Here is a 13,080-nt window from a genome sequence, read left to right on the forward strand (position 1 = left end):
TGATTTTAAAAAAAGTGAATAAAAGTATGAATTATGTCAAATCTATGAACTTCGTAGTGATTGTCTATGAAATTTGCATAATAAATTTGATGTAAGAGTAAACATTTAATCAAATCAATTTAGTCGAACTCTTCAAGATTTAAAATTGAATCTAAAAAAATATTAACTGAAACAAAACTGATCATTAAAAAAAACAAATTGAATCAAAAATGGATTTCTTTTTAAATATTGATATGTTATGTTAAACCCGATTAAAGTATATAAAATTAAAAAGGGTTTAATATTTGATTATCTAGTTAGTTCAGTTAATTTTAATTTACTCAATTTAAAACCAAAACCTATACGGCCTCCGTTTTAACCATACGAAATCGATCAAAAGTCATTTTTTGGACCGAATAAAATTATTGACCCGATATTTTAGATCAACTATTTTTTTAGATAGCGACTGATTTAGTTCAACTGTTTCATACAACATTCAGCAAGCATCTAGTATTTGATAGATAATGTCAATTTAAATGATTTAGATAATATAAAAATAAATACAATGTAATTAGAAAGTCCTTTTAATCTTTAAATTTTACTAAAACTAAAGTGGTAAAATGCTATTTTTTATGCTAAATTTATGCTATTTTTTATGCTAAATTTAGCATAAAAAAGTGGTAAAATGCTATAGATAGCACATCATTTTAAATTTTACTTCAATGCACAAAGTTAAAAAGAAATGTTATAATTATTTATTAAGATAATTATCTCTTAATTTATTAATTGCTAATTGTTTAATAATCTTTTTAATTAAATATTTTAAACTAAACTTTATGTAATGTTTTTTAATTTAATAATGAGCTTTTCAAAAGATATAATTAAAAGAATTGATGAATTATATAATAGTGAATTGCTATTGGTTGTTGAATTTTAGCATATGCTATAGTCTGTGCTAAATTTAGCATGTGATATAGTTTATGTGTAGTTTTTGAAGTTTTAAAAACTGCGGTTAACAATTGATCTTCAATCTAGTAGTTTAGGTTTAGTTTTTTAATTATAAAAACCGTACTATTATGGATCGGTTTATATATTATTCTCATGGACCGGTTCACCGATCCATACCCACCCCTAATAAAGATATATAGGAAAAAGAGTCATATAATAATTCAGTTTGATTAGTTCATAAAAATTTCTTATCGGTTCAGTTAGATTAAATTCAGTTTGATTAGTTTATATTTAAGTAAAAATTGTAATATAATAATTAAATTAATATATAGAAAAAGGGTCATTTATGCTCTTAATGTTTGACTCGAAGATAAATTAAGCCCTCAACATCTGGAACATATGCCTTTAACGTCTCAAAAAAATGAACAACCAGACCCTCCAATTTTAACAACCAGATCCTCCGAGTTAGAATTATTTGGACAAAAATATAAATTTTGAAAAATATAATTTGATGGAGCTGCTGTTTGGAGTAAGCCAAGAGCTGGTTATTTGAAAATAAACGTCGATGGAGCCAGTGGCGGATCCAGAAATTATACATGGTGGGGTCCATATATATATATTAAATAATTAAATTGTAAATATAGTTATATGTTAATTAATTTATTAAATTATATAAAATATTAAAATCATTTTGATATAATACTATTAAATAACTTTTTTAATAAATTTTAAATTTTCAGCCATTTTTTAAAATCATTCGAAAAAATCTCTTTTTTATTTTATTAAAAAAATTATTTCCATATTTATTATTAACTTTTTTTGGAATAGAAGTTTGTTCATACTCCGAGTCGAACAATTAAAAAACTGATAAATTATTTAAATAACTGTAAATGAATTTTATTTTTACAATATCTCAACATAAATTATTAATATTTTATATTAATCTTCAACTAGTAATTTGGTTTATATTTAATAATTTGAAATTCGAAATTTACAACATTGATGCTAGCTGTCCATTTTCGGTTAATGTCTAGACAATCTGATTTTTTGATGAATTTTTGATTGACATGAGCCAATTTAATTAAGGTTTAAAAGAGATTTACTTTGTTGTAGCAAAGATAATACATATACTAGCACATAGGTAATTTTCTTTTTCCAAAAAAGGATGGGGTCCATGGACCCCACCATCAACACATGCATCCGCCACTGGATGGAGCTGTGTTCAAAAGCCAGGGAGTTAGTGGCTAGGGCTGGATAGTAAGGGACAGTTCTGGTGGTTTTGTTTCTTGAGCCTACCGGAGTTATTCCTAATTTGCAGGAAGCAAGGGTTGCAGAAGCTGCTGGCCTAAAGGCAGCCCTCATATATATGGATTCAGAGTTTGAAGCTTTCCAACGTTGTAATAGAATCTGATGCATAGACGAGACAATTCACATTTGATTAATATTAAAAAAATAATTATGTTTTATGTTTTATTATTTCTATAGTTACCATTAATTTATCACTAAAATATAAAAAGTGTAGTTTTTTTTTGAATTCAAATAAGTTGGAGATAAACATTAATTATTAAAAGTAAATGTAAAACTAAATAGTAATTAAAAATTGACAATGGTAAGAAAAAATGGACATAAGGTTAGAAGAGTAATTATTTTTTAATTAAATAATTAAATTTTAAAAAAATGGATTTCTATCCGGATAGATTCTATCCGGATAGCATCACCCAAAAATTTATTAGTGTTTTTTTTGTAAGTATATGAAAATGAAATTGTCCAAATAGTACTAGACTGATGTATAAAAATCGATCTTACAAAGACTATTTTATTCTCTCCACCTACTGAGTTATTTCTATCTGATTAGCTAATAAAAATAATTTTTTCAAATCAATATAAATACTATTTTGCCAACTAGTAGTAATAAAGATAAACATAATTGCTCAATTGCTAAAAATAAAAAGTTTTACATTTACGAGGAAGCAATTAGGGACTAACACTTATTTGTACACTATTCGATTTATAGATTATGGTTTGTTGTGTCTAATGTGGTTCATTTTATTTATTACAAAAAAAAAAACTTATCTGGAGATTATTTCATAATTGGTTACCTGTAAAAACCAACTTAATCCTAAAAAAATTGAAAATTGACCAATGCTGGTAAGAATGTGAGATGGATTTTGAAAATACTACGTATGTTTTTTGGTTTTGCAGGAATACTAAAAAGACCTGGCAATGTTAGATCATGGCAGGGAGTGTTTAAACCTGAAAGGAATTGGAGAATGCAAAATTTCCTCATAAATGCATTCAGAAGTCTCCAAATTAAAACTACAGTGCTATTTTAAAATAAAATATAAAAAATTGATACTATTATAACTAATAACCATGATTAACTATTGGAGTTTTGATAGTATAGAAGATTCGAGATCATAAGTTTTCCTAATCTTTTTTTGCTTTGAAATAGAAAAGGTCGAAATTCACTTGGTTTCTGAATAATTGAACTCCAAATCCAATTGGGACATGTAAAACCCAGAACCTGAACGCTCCCTATATAAAGAACACAAACACAACCCCCAAAATCATTACCTTACGACCCATAATATAAAAATCAATTAATCACAGCAACCAGCAGGCAATTCAACAATTAATTAAGTTCTTACAGATTGACAATTTCTCTCATAATCTTCGCTATGGAACCGCAAAACAGCTCGAGCAGTTCTTGTCGATGCGTGGGAGGCTGTGGCTTTTACGGCACAGCGGATAAGCAAAACATGTGCTCTAAGTGCTTCAATGCTTATAATCTGAAGCAAGAAATCATTGATCAAACAGCCTCTCTTTCGATTTACGATAAGGCTGGTTCTTGTGATGAACGATCTTCATTTATTTGCGTTGATAAGACTGAAAAAGTGACCGAGAGTGATGTTCCCGCATCATCAGTATCGTCTTCGAATGCGACGATGAAGAAGAATAGATGCGAGAGCTGCAACAAGAAACTCGGACTTTTAGGGTTTTCGTGTCGCTGCGGAAAGGTATTTTGCGGGACGCATCGGTATGCGGACGAGCATTGTTGCAGCTTTGATTACAAGAAGCTTGATCGTGATGTTTTGGTTAAGCAGAATCCATTGATCTGTGCTGATAAACTTGGTGATAGGCTTTAATGATAAGATAATTAATTGATTTTTACAGTTTAGATCACTTGATTGGTTCAGTTGCAGGGTTTTATTTCTGGTTTTAAGCAAATTTTGCTACTAATTTTCTGGATCCACTTTTTGTTATTTAGATTTTCTTTTTATTACTGATGTTTTAGAATGAGAGTGTCTGTAGTATGTACGTTTTCCTTATTATTATTATTATCAATTTATTATTATTCATTCTTTTTTCTCCTTTTAATGCAAAAGATACTTTTGTTTAGGATTGTAATTGATGCATACTTGTTTATAGTCGGCTTGTTACATGAAACAGATGTTCATGTTTGGTTCGAATTTTGATTAGTAAGCTTCAATTCTGCCATTCGAATTTTATACAGAGTTGTCCAATTTGAAAAAAAAAAATTGTCTCAAAACTTCTATCCACTTTTAAAAAATAACAACTTTTATACTAAATTTTTCTATATATCATTTTTTAAAGTCCACTAATGAATAAATTGAAAATAAATTGCAAGTGAAATCTATATTAAACTAGGGTGATAAAGAAAAGTAAGAAAAAATTTACAGAATTCATAACAATAATTGTTTTTCTTAAACAGTATGATAAAAGTAAAGTGGGCAACTCTTTTAAAACGGAGAGAGTAATATTCATATTTGGCTCAAATCCAAATTTTTGAGTTTGTCTCTGTTGCTCAACGAGCTGTATTCTAGCTCTTTCATTTAAATGCTTAGAGGGTCGAGTTTGAGTCAACTTGTTTATCATTTAATTGAATGAACACGTAATGAGTTTGAACTCGGTTGTTTAACATCTAAACAAATGTATTCAAGCTAAGTTCAGATTCAAATTGTTTTTGAGAAAATAATTTAATTTGAAATATTATTTGAGAATTACCAAGACTAATTTATTAATTGATTAGTTAGCTTATGAGTTAAAGACCAAATTTATATAACAAATTTAAAAAATTGAGCTTATATTACGAGCCCAATCAAGTTCATACACCAATTGGTCCATAACTTCTTCATCGAGCTCATACAAGACAATTTGTAGGGATGGCAATGGGGAGGGGATTCCCCGATCCCCATGGGGACCCGCCCCTAATGGGGCGGGGAATCCCCACCAATTGTCCCCATGGGTACGGGGATGGGGGAAGATTATGCCCCATCCACGAAGATGGGGAGGGGACGGGGAGTGTAGTCCCCACCCCATGGGGATCCCCATCCCCGTCCCCATGGGGACCCGATCTACTTTTACATAATTTGTTACAATTTTTAATATATTATTTATAATTTTTAATAATTTTATTTAATTATCAGGATATTAAGTAATTACTTTTAATGATTTTTTATTTTATTTTAATTATATTATTTTAATATTTAAAATTGCTGAATATTTTAATGACTAATTAATTTTTGAGATAATTTAATTTATAATTTTTTATTATTATTAATATTGAATAAACCATACAGTCAACCCTCTAATAATTAATATATATGGTGACTTAAAAATTATTAAATATAAGAATTATTAATTTATTGAATATTATATAGGACATAATCTTGAATTTGGTTCCCTAAAATTTTATTATTTATTATAATTATTAATTTATTGAGTATTAATTATAAAAAGGTCTACTGTCAAATATTTTATGAAAATAATAAAAATATTTAAATATTTATATTAGAATTATATGGGGAGGTGGGGAACCCCATGGGGATGGGGAATCCACGGGGATGGGGATGGGGATGAATTAATCCCCATCAAATAAATGGGGACGGGGATGGGGATTCCCCATAGAAGTGGGGACGGGGATGGGGATAGCTTCCTCACCCCCACCCCGCCCCATTGTCATCCCTAACAATTTGTGAGCTCATATATAAGTTAAGGTTATGTTCGTGTTTCAGACGTGAATGACTCGTTAAGTTATATTTTATTAAATTATAAAAATTAAAAAGTTAATTAATTATTAAAATTTATTTGAATATTTTTAAAGTTAAAAAATTTATTTATATTTTTTGAAAATAAAAAAATATATGATGTAACCTGTTTATCTAGTTGTTTTTAATAATTTCATATTTAAATTAATTGCACGTCATTTTATCATTATTCGGGATAGAGGTGAAACGTAAAAACTCAAAATAGAGTACAAATGAATTTTTTCCTACGTCGGGTATAAATATAAAAAGTTCTCAACGTGAGGTTTTTAAGTAATCAAGCCTTAAATAATCGTCTTCCATTATACTTAAAAATTACATTTAATATATTTATATTAATATTTTAAAAAAATATTTAAATTTTTGCTGCTTGAAACCAGGCCTGCCGGTTTGAAAGCGAAACAGATAGGTCCGGTTCCTAAATATATCAAACGGCCTAGAACCGACCTTTCACCTGTTCCTAATTTGACCATTCTGAATTGGGTTTGACTGGGCCGGTTCACGGGCTGAACCATGGGCAATTCAACAATTAATTAAGTTCTTACAGATTGACAATTTCTCTCATAATCTTCGCTATGGAACCGCAAAACAGCTCGAGCAGTTCTTGTCGATGCGTGGGAGGCTGTGGCTTTTACGGCACAGCGGATAAGCAAAACATGTGCTCTAAGTGCTTCAATGCTTATAATCTGAAGCAAGAAATCATTGATCAAACAGCCTCTCTTTCGATTTACGATAAGGCTGGTTCTTGTGATGAACGATCTTCATTTATTTGCGTTGATAAGACTGAAAAACTGACCGAGAGTGATGTTCCCGCATCATCAGTATCGTCTTCGAATGCGACGATGAAGAAGAATAGATGCGAGAGCTGCAACAAGAAACTCGGACTTTTAGGGTTTTCGTGTCGCTGCGGAAAGGTATTTTGCGGGACGCATCAGTATGCGGACGAGCATTGTTGCAGCTTTGATTACAAGAAGCTTGATCGTGATGTTTTTGTTAGTCTTGAAGGAGGACTTAAATGAACACACTTCTTTTATTTATATAAAAGTGTAATTAGTATACACTTAGCACTTTTTACTCAAACTTGCACACTCTCACGTACAGCACTCACTATTGCACACACACCACTTGCTTTTTCTCTTATGCTCTCATACATAAAATAGAAGCACCTTTACATATATATAGCCATGTATGGCGGTGAGAATTTTCTGGACTTTCCCTATTTTCTAGGTGTTTCTTTGATTAATCCTAGACATAGAAAAGACTAGAAAAATAGAGAACAAGGGAGTAAGTCGGTGATTTCATAACACTCCCCCTCAACGACTACTCCCGTGAAATATTTCCTGCTTACCTAACCAAGTCGCTTTCGCCTTTTGAATTTTTCGAACTTTGCATTTTCGTCCCTCGGTGAATATGTCGCCAACTTGGTCGTCAATTTTCACAAATTTCATTTTTAACTTTCCGCTTGAGGCCGTTTCTTCAAACGTTGCAGGCTTCTTCATATTGTTATTTTCGACAAGGGCCAAATTTGCATATTTAGGATTCGGCTTCCTTTGCCTTTCACTTCTTCTAGGTTGTATCTCATGTTCTACCGGAATCTCTTCTTGAATATCATCTTCAAGTTGGCTTGGTCGTTCTTCTTCCGGTGTCCGTTTATATACTCCTGTGCGCCACGGAGACTTAGCCCTTTTAGGGGAATGACTTCTTCTATTTTCTTCACTTGACTCCACTTCTCGAGTACTCTGCTCGATCACTATGTCTTTTTGAGGCTTTTCTTGTAGCCTCTCTTCTACGTCTTTGGAGTCAGGAAGAACTACTCCTTCAGAAGACCACCACGAAGAAGTTTCATCGAATATTACATTTCTCGAAGTGTAACATTTTCCTGTATTTGGATCACAACACCTCCACCCTTTTCTTTGATTGTCGTAACCCACAAATATGCACTTCAACGCCTTCTTATCAAATTTGCTCCGCAAATGATCAGGCACGAATACGTAACACACGCATCCAAAAACTCGAAAGTGACTTACAGTGGGTCTTATATTCTTGAGCTTTTCATAGGGTGAAACAGATCCAATCGGTACTTGTGGTAGTCTGTTGATCACGTGAGCAGCTGTCTTCATACACTCTGCCCAAAATCGAGGTGGAACATTCTTCGCGTGTAACATGCTTCTACATGTTTCCGCTAGATGTCTATTCTTTCTTTCCGCCACTCCATTTTGTTGTGGAGTATTTGGACAGGTCAGCTGGCGTCTTATCTTGCAAACTTGCAAATACTTTGAAAACTCACGTGATGTATATTCTCCCCCATTATCGGTACGCAGACACTGAATATTTCTTCCAATTTCTTTTTCTACCATCTCCTTAAAATCAATAAATTTTCTCAATGCCTCCGATTTTTCTTTCATAAAGTAAACCCAAACGTACCTCGATAAATCATCAATGAAAGTAATCATGTACCGAAAGCCACTAATTGATGGATGCTTCACTGGTCCAAATACATCTGAATGGACTAGCTCGAGCGGCTCCTTCGCTCTATACTCGGAATCCTCATATGGTAGCTGATGCGCTTTCCCGAACTGGCAGCCAGCACATACAGTGTCTTCTCGAACATTTAGTTGAGGAAGTCCCCTGAGTATAGACTTTTGCATCATCACCTTTAACTTGTGATAATTCACGTGTCCTAGGCGTGCATGCCACAAGTCAGCCGTCTCATTTTTCCTCATCTTGTCTGCGTATGCTGTTTGAGCAGACATTACGTAGACAGAATTTAGCCTTCGTCCCTCCATCAATGGCTTATTTGGTAATCTCAAATTTTGATACACCTTCACATCTTTGGGTCCGAACACCACGTAGTTTCCCGAAGATGTGAGTTGCGACACCGATATTAGATTCTTCTTCATCCCTGGTACATGAAGCACATTTTTCAATGGTACTTCTTTGGAGTTGTATCGAGGCACTACCATTGTCTTACCGACGTGAGTGATAGGTAGCTTCGAATCATTTGCAGTAACTACGACTCGTTCTCCCTTATACTCCGACATGCTTAGAAATTTCTTTTTATCTCCACTCATATGATTTGAGCATCCGGAGTCTAAAATCCAATCATTATCATAATTAATAATGTTATCACTCACCACAGCAGATGCTTGAAAATCTAACTCCTCCTCGGTCTCCACCTGTGGGTGTGTGGATGCCACATTTCCTTCAACTTTTCTATACCAACAGTCGCGAGCATAGTGACCTCGTTTGCCACAAACGAAACATTGATTATTTGTACGTCGTCTCGTCTCCTCTCGTCGATCATTGTTGGTTTCTCGTTGAGCTCCCCCTTGTTTCCAGCTCCTTCTTTCTTGTTGTCTACGCCAATTTTCTTGCATTGGCCTCCCTCCGTTGTTGGATCTCACACTTTGTGGATCCTTACTATTTTTACTACTGAAGAGGGCTCTCTCCTCTTCTTTAATTGAGGTTTTAGACATTTGCTTGTCTAATTCCTCTTGATTTGCCAAGACATTTTCTAACTCATTCAAAGTTGGTTCTTTTGACCATCCACGGGTTGCCGTCACAAGAGCATTAAACTCTGGACGTAGCCCGTGAGTGATTATTCTTCTCATTCGTGTCTCCGTGATTTTATTTTCAGGATCCAACTTTGAAATTTCTTGGCATAACGATTTAACTTTAGAGAAGTATTGACTCACCGTTAAATCTTTTTGTGATATCGATAATAACTCATTCTCGAGTTGTTGGAGCTTGGCATCATTCTTCCGAGTGTATACTCCAGCAAGAGTGTCCCACGCCTCTTTGGGCGTTTTTGCGTCCTTGACATGTTGCAGCAAGTCGTCCTCCACTGATATCGATAAAGCATATAAAGCTTTACCAGCCCTGACCTTCCACTTTTTAAGGTCATCCTGACTTGTCGGGGGTGTAGTTTCACTCCCTCCGACGATCTCCCAGAGATCTTGACCGAGCAAATAAAATTGCATACGAGTACTCCATGTGCTATAATTATTAGCATTGAGTTTTTCAAGGGTACTCACCGATGTTGAAAAATCCGCCATTTATTTGGTTATTTCTCTAATTAACCAAATCGCTTGATCCCTGACCAATACTCTGCACGGTCCCTGACTGCGTGCTAGCGATGTTCCAACGTAATACGATCCCGGATCGCTTGCTCGACCTTTGCTCCAACGGGTCCCTAATCGTCCCGCTCTGATACCACTTGTTAGTCTTGAAGGAGGACTTAAATGAACACACTTCTTTTATTTATATAAAAGTGTAATTAGTATACACTTAGCACTTTTTACTCAAACTTGCACACTCTCACGTACAGCACTCACTATTGCACACACACCACTTGCTTTTTCTCTTATGCTCTCATACATAAAATAGAAGCACCTTTACATATATATAGCCATGTATGGCGGTGAGAATTTTCTGGACTTTCCCTATTTTCTAGGTGTTTCTTTGATTAATCCTAGACATAGAAAAGACTAGAAAAATAGAGAACAAGGGAGTAAGTCGGTGATTTCATAACAGTTTTGGTTAAGCAGAATCCATTGATCTGTGCTGATAAACTTGGTGATAGGCTTTAATGATAAGATAATTAATTGATTTTTACAGTTTAGATCACTTGATTGGTTCAGTTGCAGGGTTTTATTTCTGGTTTTAAGCAAATTTTGCTACTAATTTTCTGGATCCACTTTTTGTTATTTAGATTTTCTTTTTATTACTGATGTTTTAGAATGAGAGTGTCTGTAGTATGTACGTTTTCCTTATTATTATTATTATCAATTTATTATTATTCATTCTTTTTTCTCCTTTTAATGCAAAAGATACTTTTGTTTAGGATTGTAATTGATGCATACTTGTTTATAGTCGGCTTGTTACATGAAACAGATGTTCATGTTTGGTTCGAATTTTGATTAGTAAGCTTCAATTCTGCCATTCGAATTTTATACAGAGTTGTCCAATTTGAAAAAAAAAAATTGTCTCAAAACTTCTATCCACTTTTAAAAAATAACAACTTTTATACTAAATTTTTCTATATATCATTTTTTAAAGTCCACTAATGAATAAATTGAAAATAAATTGCAAGTGAAATCTATATTAAACTAGGGTGATAAAGAAAAGTAAGAAAAAATTTACAGAATTCATAACAATAATTGTTTTTCTTAAACAGTATGATAAAAGTAAAGTGGGCAACTCTTTTAAAACGGAGAGAGTAATATTCATATTTGGCTCAAATCCAAATTTTTGAGTTTGTCTCTGTTGCTCAACGAGCTGTATTCTAGCTCTTTCATTTAAATGCTTAGAGGGTCGAGTTTGAGTCAACTTGTTTATCATTTAATTGAATGAACACGTAATGAGTTTGAACTCGGTTGTTTAACATCTAAACAAATGTATTCAAGCTAAGTTCAGATTCAAATTGTTTTTGAGAAAATAATTTAATTTGAAATATTATTTGAGAATTACCAAGACTAATTTATTAATTGATTAGTTAGCTTATGAGTTAAAGACCAAATTTATATAACAAATTTAAAAAATTGAGCTTATATTACGAGCCCAATCAAGTTCATACACCAATTGGTCCATAACTTCTTCATCGAGCTCATACAAGACAATTTGTAGGGATGGCAATGGGGAGGGGATTCCCCGATCCCCATGGGGACCCGCCCCTAATGGGGCGGGGAATCCCCACCAATTGTCCCCATGGGTACGGGGATGGGGGAAGATTATGCCCCATCCACGAAGATGGGGAGGGGACGGGGAGTGTAGTCCCCACCCCATGGGGATCCCCATCCCCGTCCCCATGGGGACCCGATCTACTTTTACATAATTTGTTACAATTTTTAATATATTATTTATAATTTTTAATAATTTTATTTAATTATCAGGATATTAAGTAATTACTTTTAATGATTTTTTATTTTATTTTAATTATATTATTTTAATATTTAAAATTGCTGAATATTTTAATGACTAATTAATTTTTGAGATAATTTAATTTATAATTTTTTATTATTATTAATATTGAATAAACCATACAGTCAACCCTCTAATAATTAATATATATGGTGACTTAAAAATTATTAAATATAAGAATTATTAATTTATTGAATATTATATAGGACATAATCTTGAATTTGGTTCCCTAAAATTTTATTATTTATTATAATTATTAATTTATTGAGTATTAATTATAAAAAGGTCTACTGTCAAATATTTTATGAAAATAATAAAAATATTTAAATATTTATATTAGAATTATATGGGGAGGTGGGGAACCCCATGGGGATGGGGAATCCACGGGGATGGGGATGGGGATGAATTAATCCCCATCAAATAAATGGGGACGGGGATGGGGATTCCCCATAGAAGTGGGGACGGGGATGGGGATAGCTTCCTCACCCCCACCCCGCCCCATTGTCATCCCTAACAATTTGTGAGCTCATATATAAGTTAAGGTTATGTTCGTGTTTCAGACGTGAATGACTCGTTAAGTTATATTTTATTAAATTATAAAAATTAAAAAGTTAATTAATTATTAAAATTTATTTGAATATTTTTAAAGTTAAAAAATTTATTTATATTTTTTGAAAATAAAAAAATATATGATGTAACCTGTTTATCTAGTTGTTTTTAATAATTTCATATTTAAATTAATTGCACGTCATTTTATCATTATTCGGGATAGAGGTGAAACGTAAAAACTCAAAATAGAGTACAAATGAATTTTTTCCTACGTCGGGTATAAATATAAAAAGTTCTCAACGTGAGGTTTTTAAGTAATCAAGCCTTAAATAATCGTCTTCCATTATACTTAAAAATTACATTTAATATATTTATATTAATATTTTAAAAAAATATTTAAATTTTTGCTGCTTGAAACCAGGCCTGCCGGTTTGAAAGCGAAACAGATAGGTCCGGTTCCTAAATATATCAAACGGCCTAGAACCGACCTTTCACCTGTTCCTAATTTGACCATTCTGAATTGGGTTTGACTGGGCCGGTTCACGGGCTGAACCATGGCCATGTCTGCTATGAGTGATCCTCTCACTCTTCACTTTTCAGATAGACGAACATTTGTTTC

The 13,080-nt window shown here is 32.8% G+C and overlaps 2 protein-coding genes across 2 annotated transcripts; both read left to right on the plus strand.

Annotated features, from left to right (window-relative positions):
- Positions 1–3,400: 3,400 nt before the first annotated feature.
- On the plus strand, positions 3,401–4,240 carry LOC126664237 (zinc finger A20 and AN1 domain-containing stress-associated protein 7-like). Its single transcript, XM_050356521.2, has one exon. It carries the CDS (start codon positions 3,606–3,608, stop codon positions 4,071–4,073), a length of 468 nt encoding a protein of 155 aa, XP_050212478.1. The 5' UTR covers positions 3,401–3,605; the 3' UTR covers positions 4,074–4,240.
- A 2,275-nt stretch (positions 4,241–6,515) lies between these two features.
- LOC126687499 (zinc finger A20 and AN1 domain-containing stress-associated protein 12-like) lies at positions 6,516–7,012 on the plus strand. The gene has a single exon (XM_050382079.2). It carries the CDS (start codon positions 6,569–6,571, stop codon positions 7,010–7,012), a length of 444 nt encoding a protein of 147 aa, XP_050238036.1. The 5' UTR covers positions 6,516–6,568.
- The last annotated feature ends 6,068 nt before the right edge of the window (positions 7,013–13,080 follow it).

The sequence above is a fragment of the Mercurialis annua genome, linkage group LG1-X, assembly GCF_937616625.2.
Source record: "Mercurialis annua linkage group LG1-X, ddMerAnnu1.2, whole genome shotgun sequence".
NCBI classification, from domain to species: Eukaryota; Viridiplantae; Streptophyta; class Magnoliopsida; order Malpighiales; family Euphorbiaceae; genus Mercurialis; species Mercurialis annua.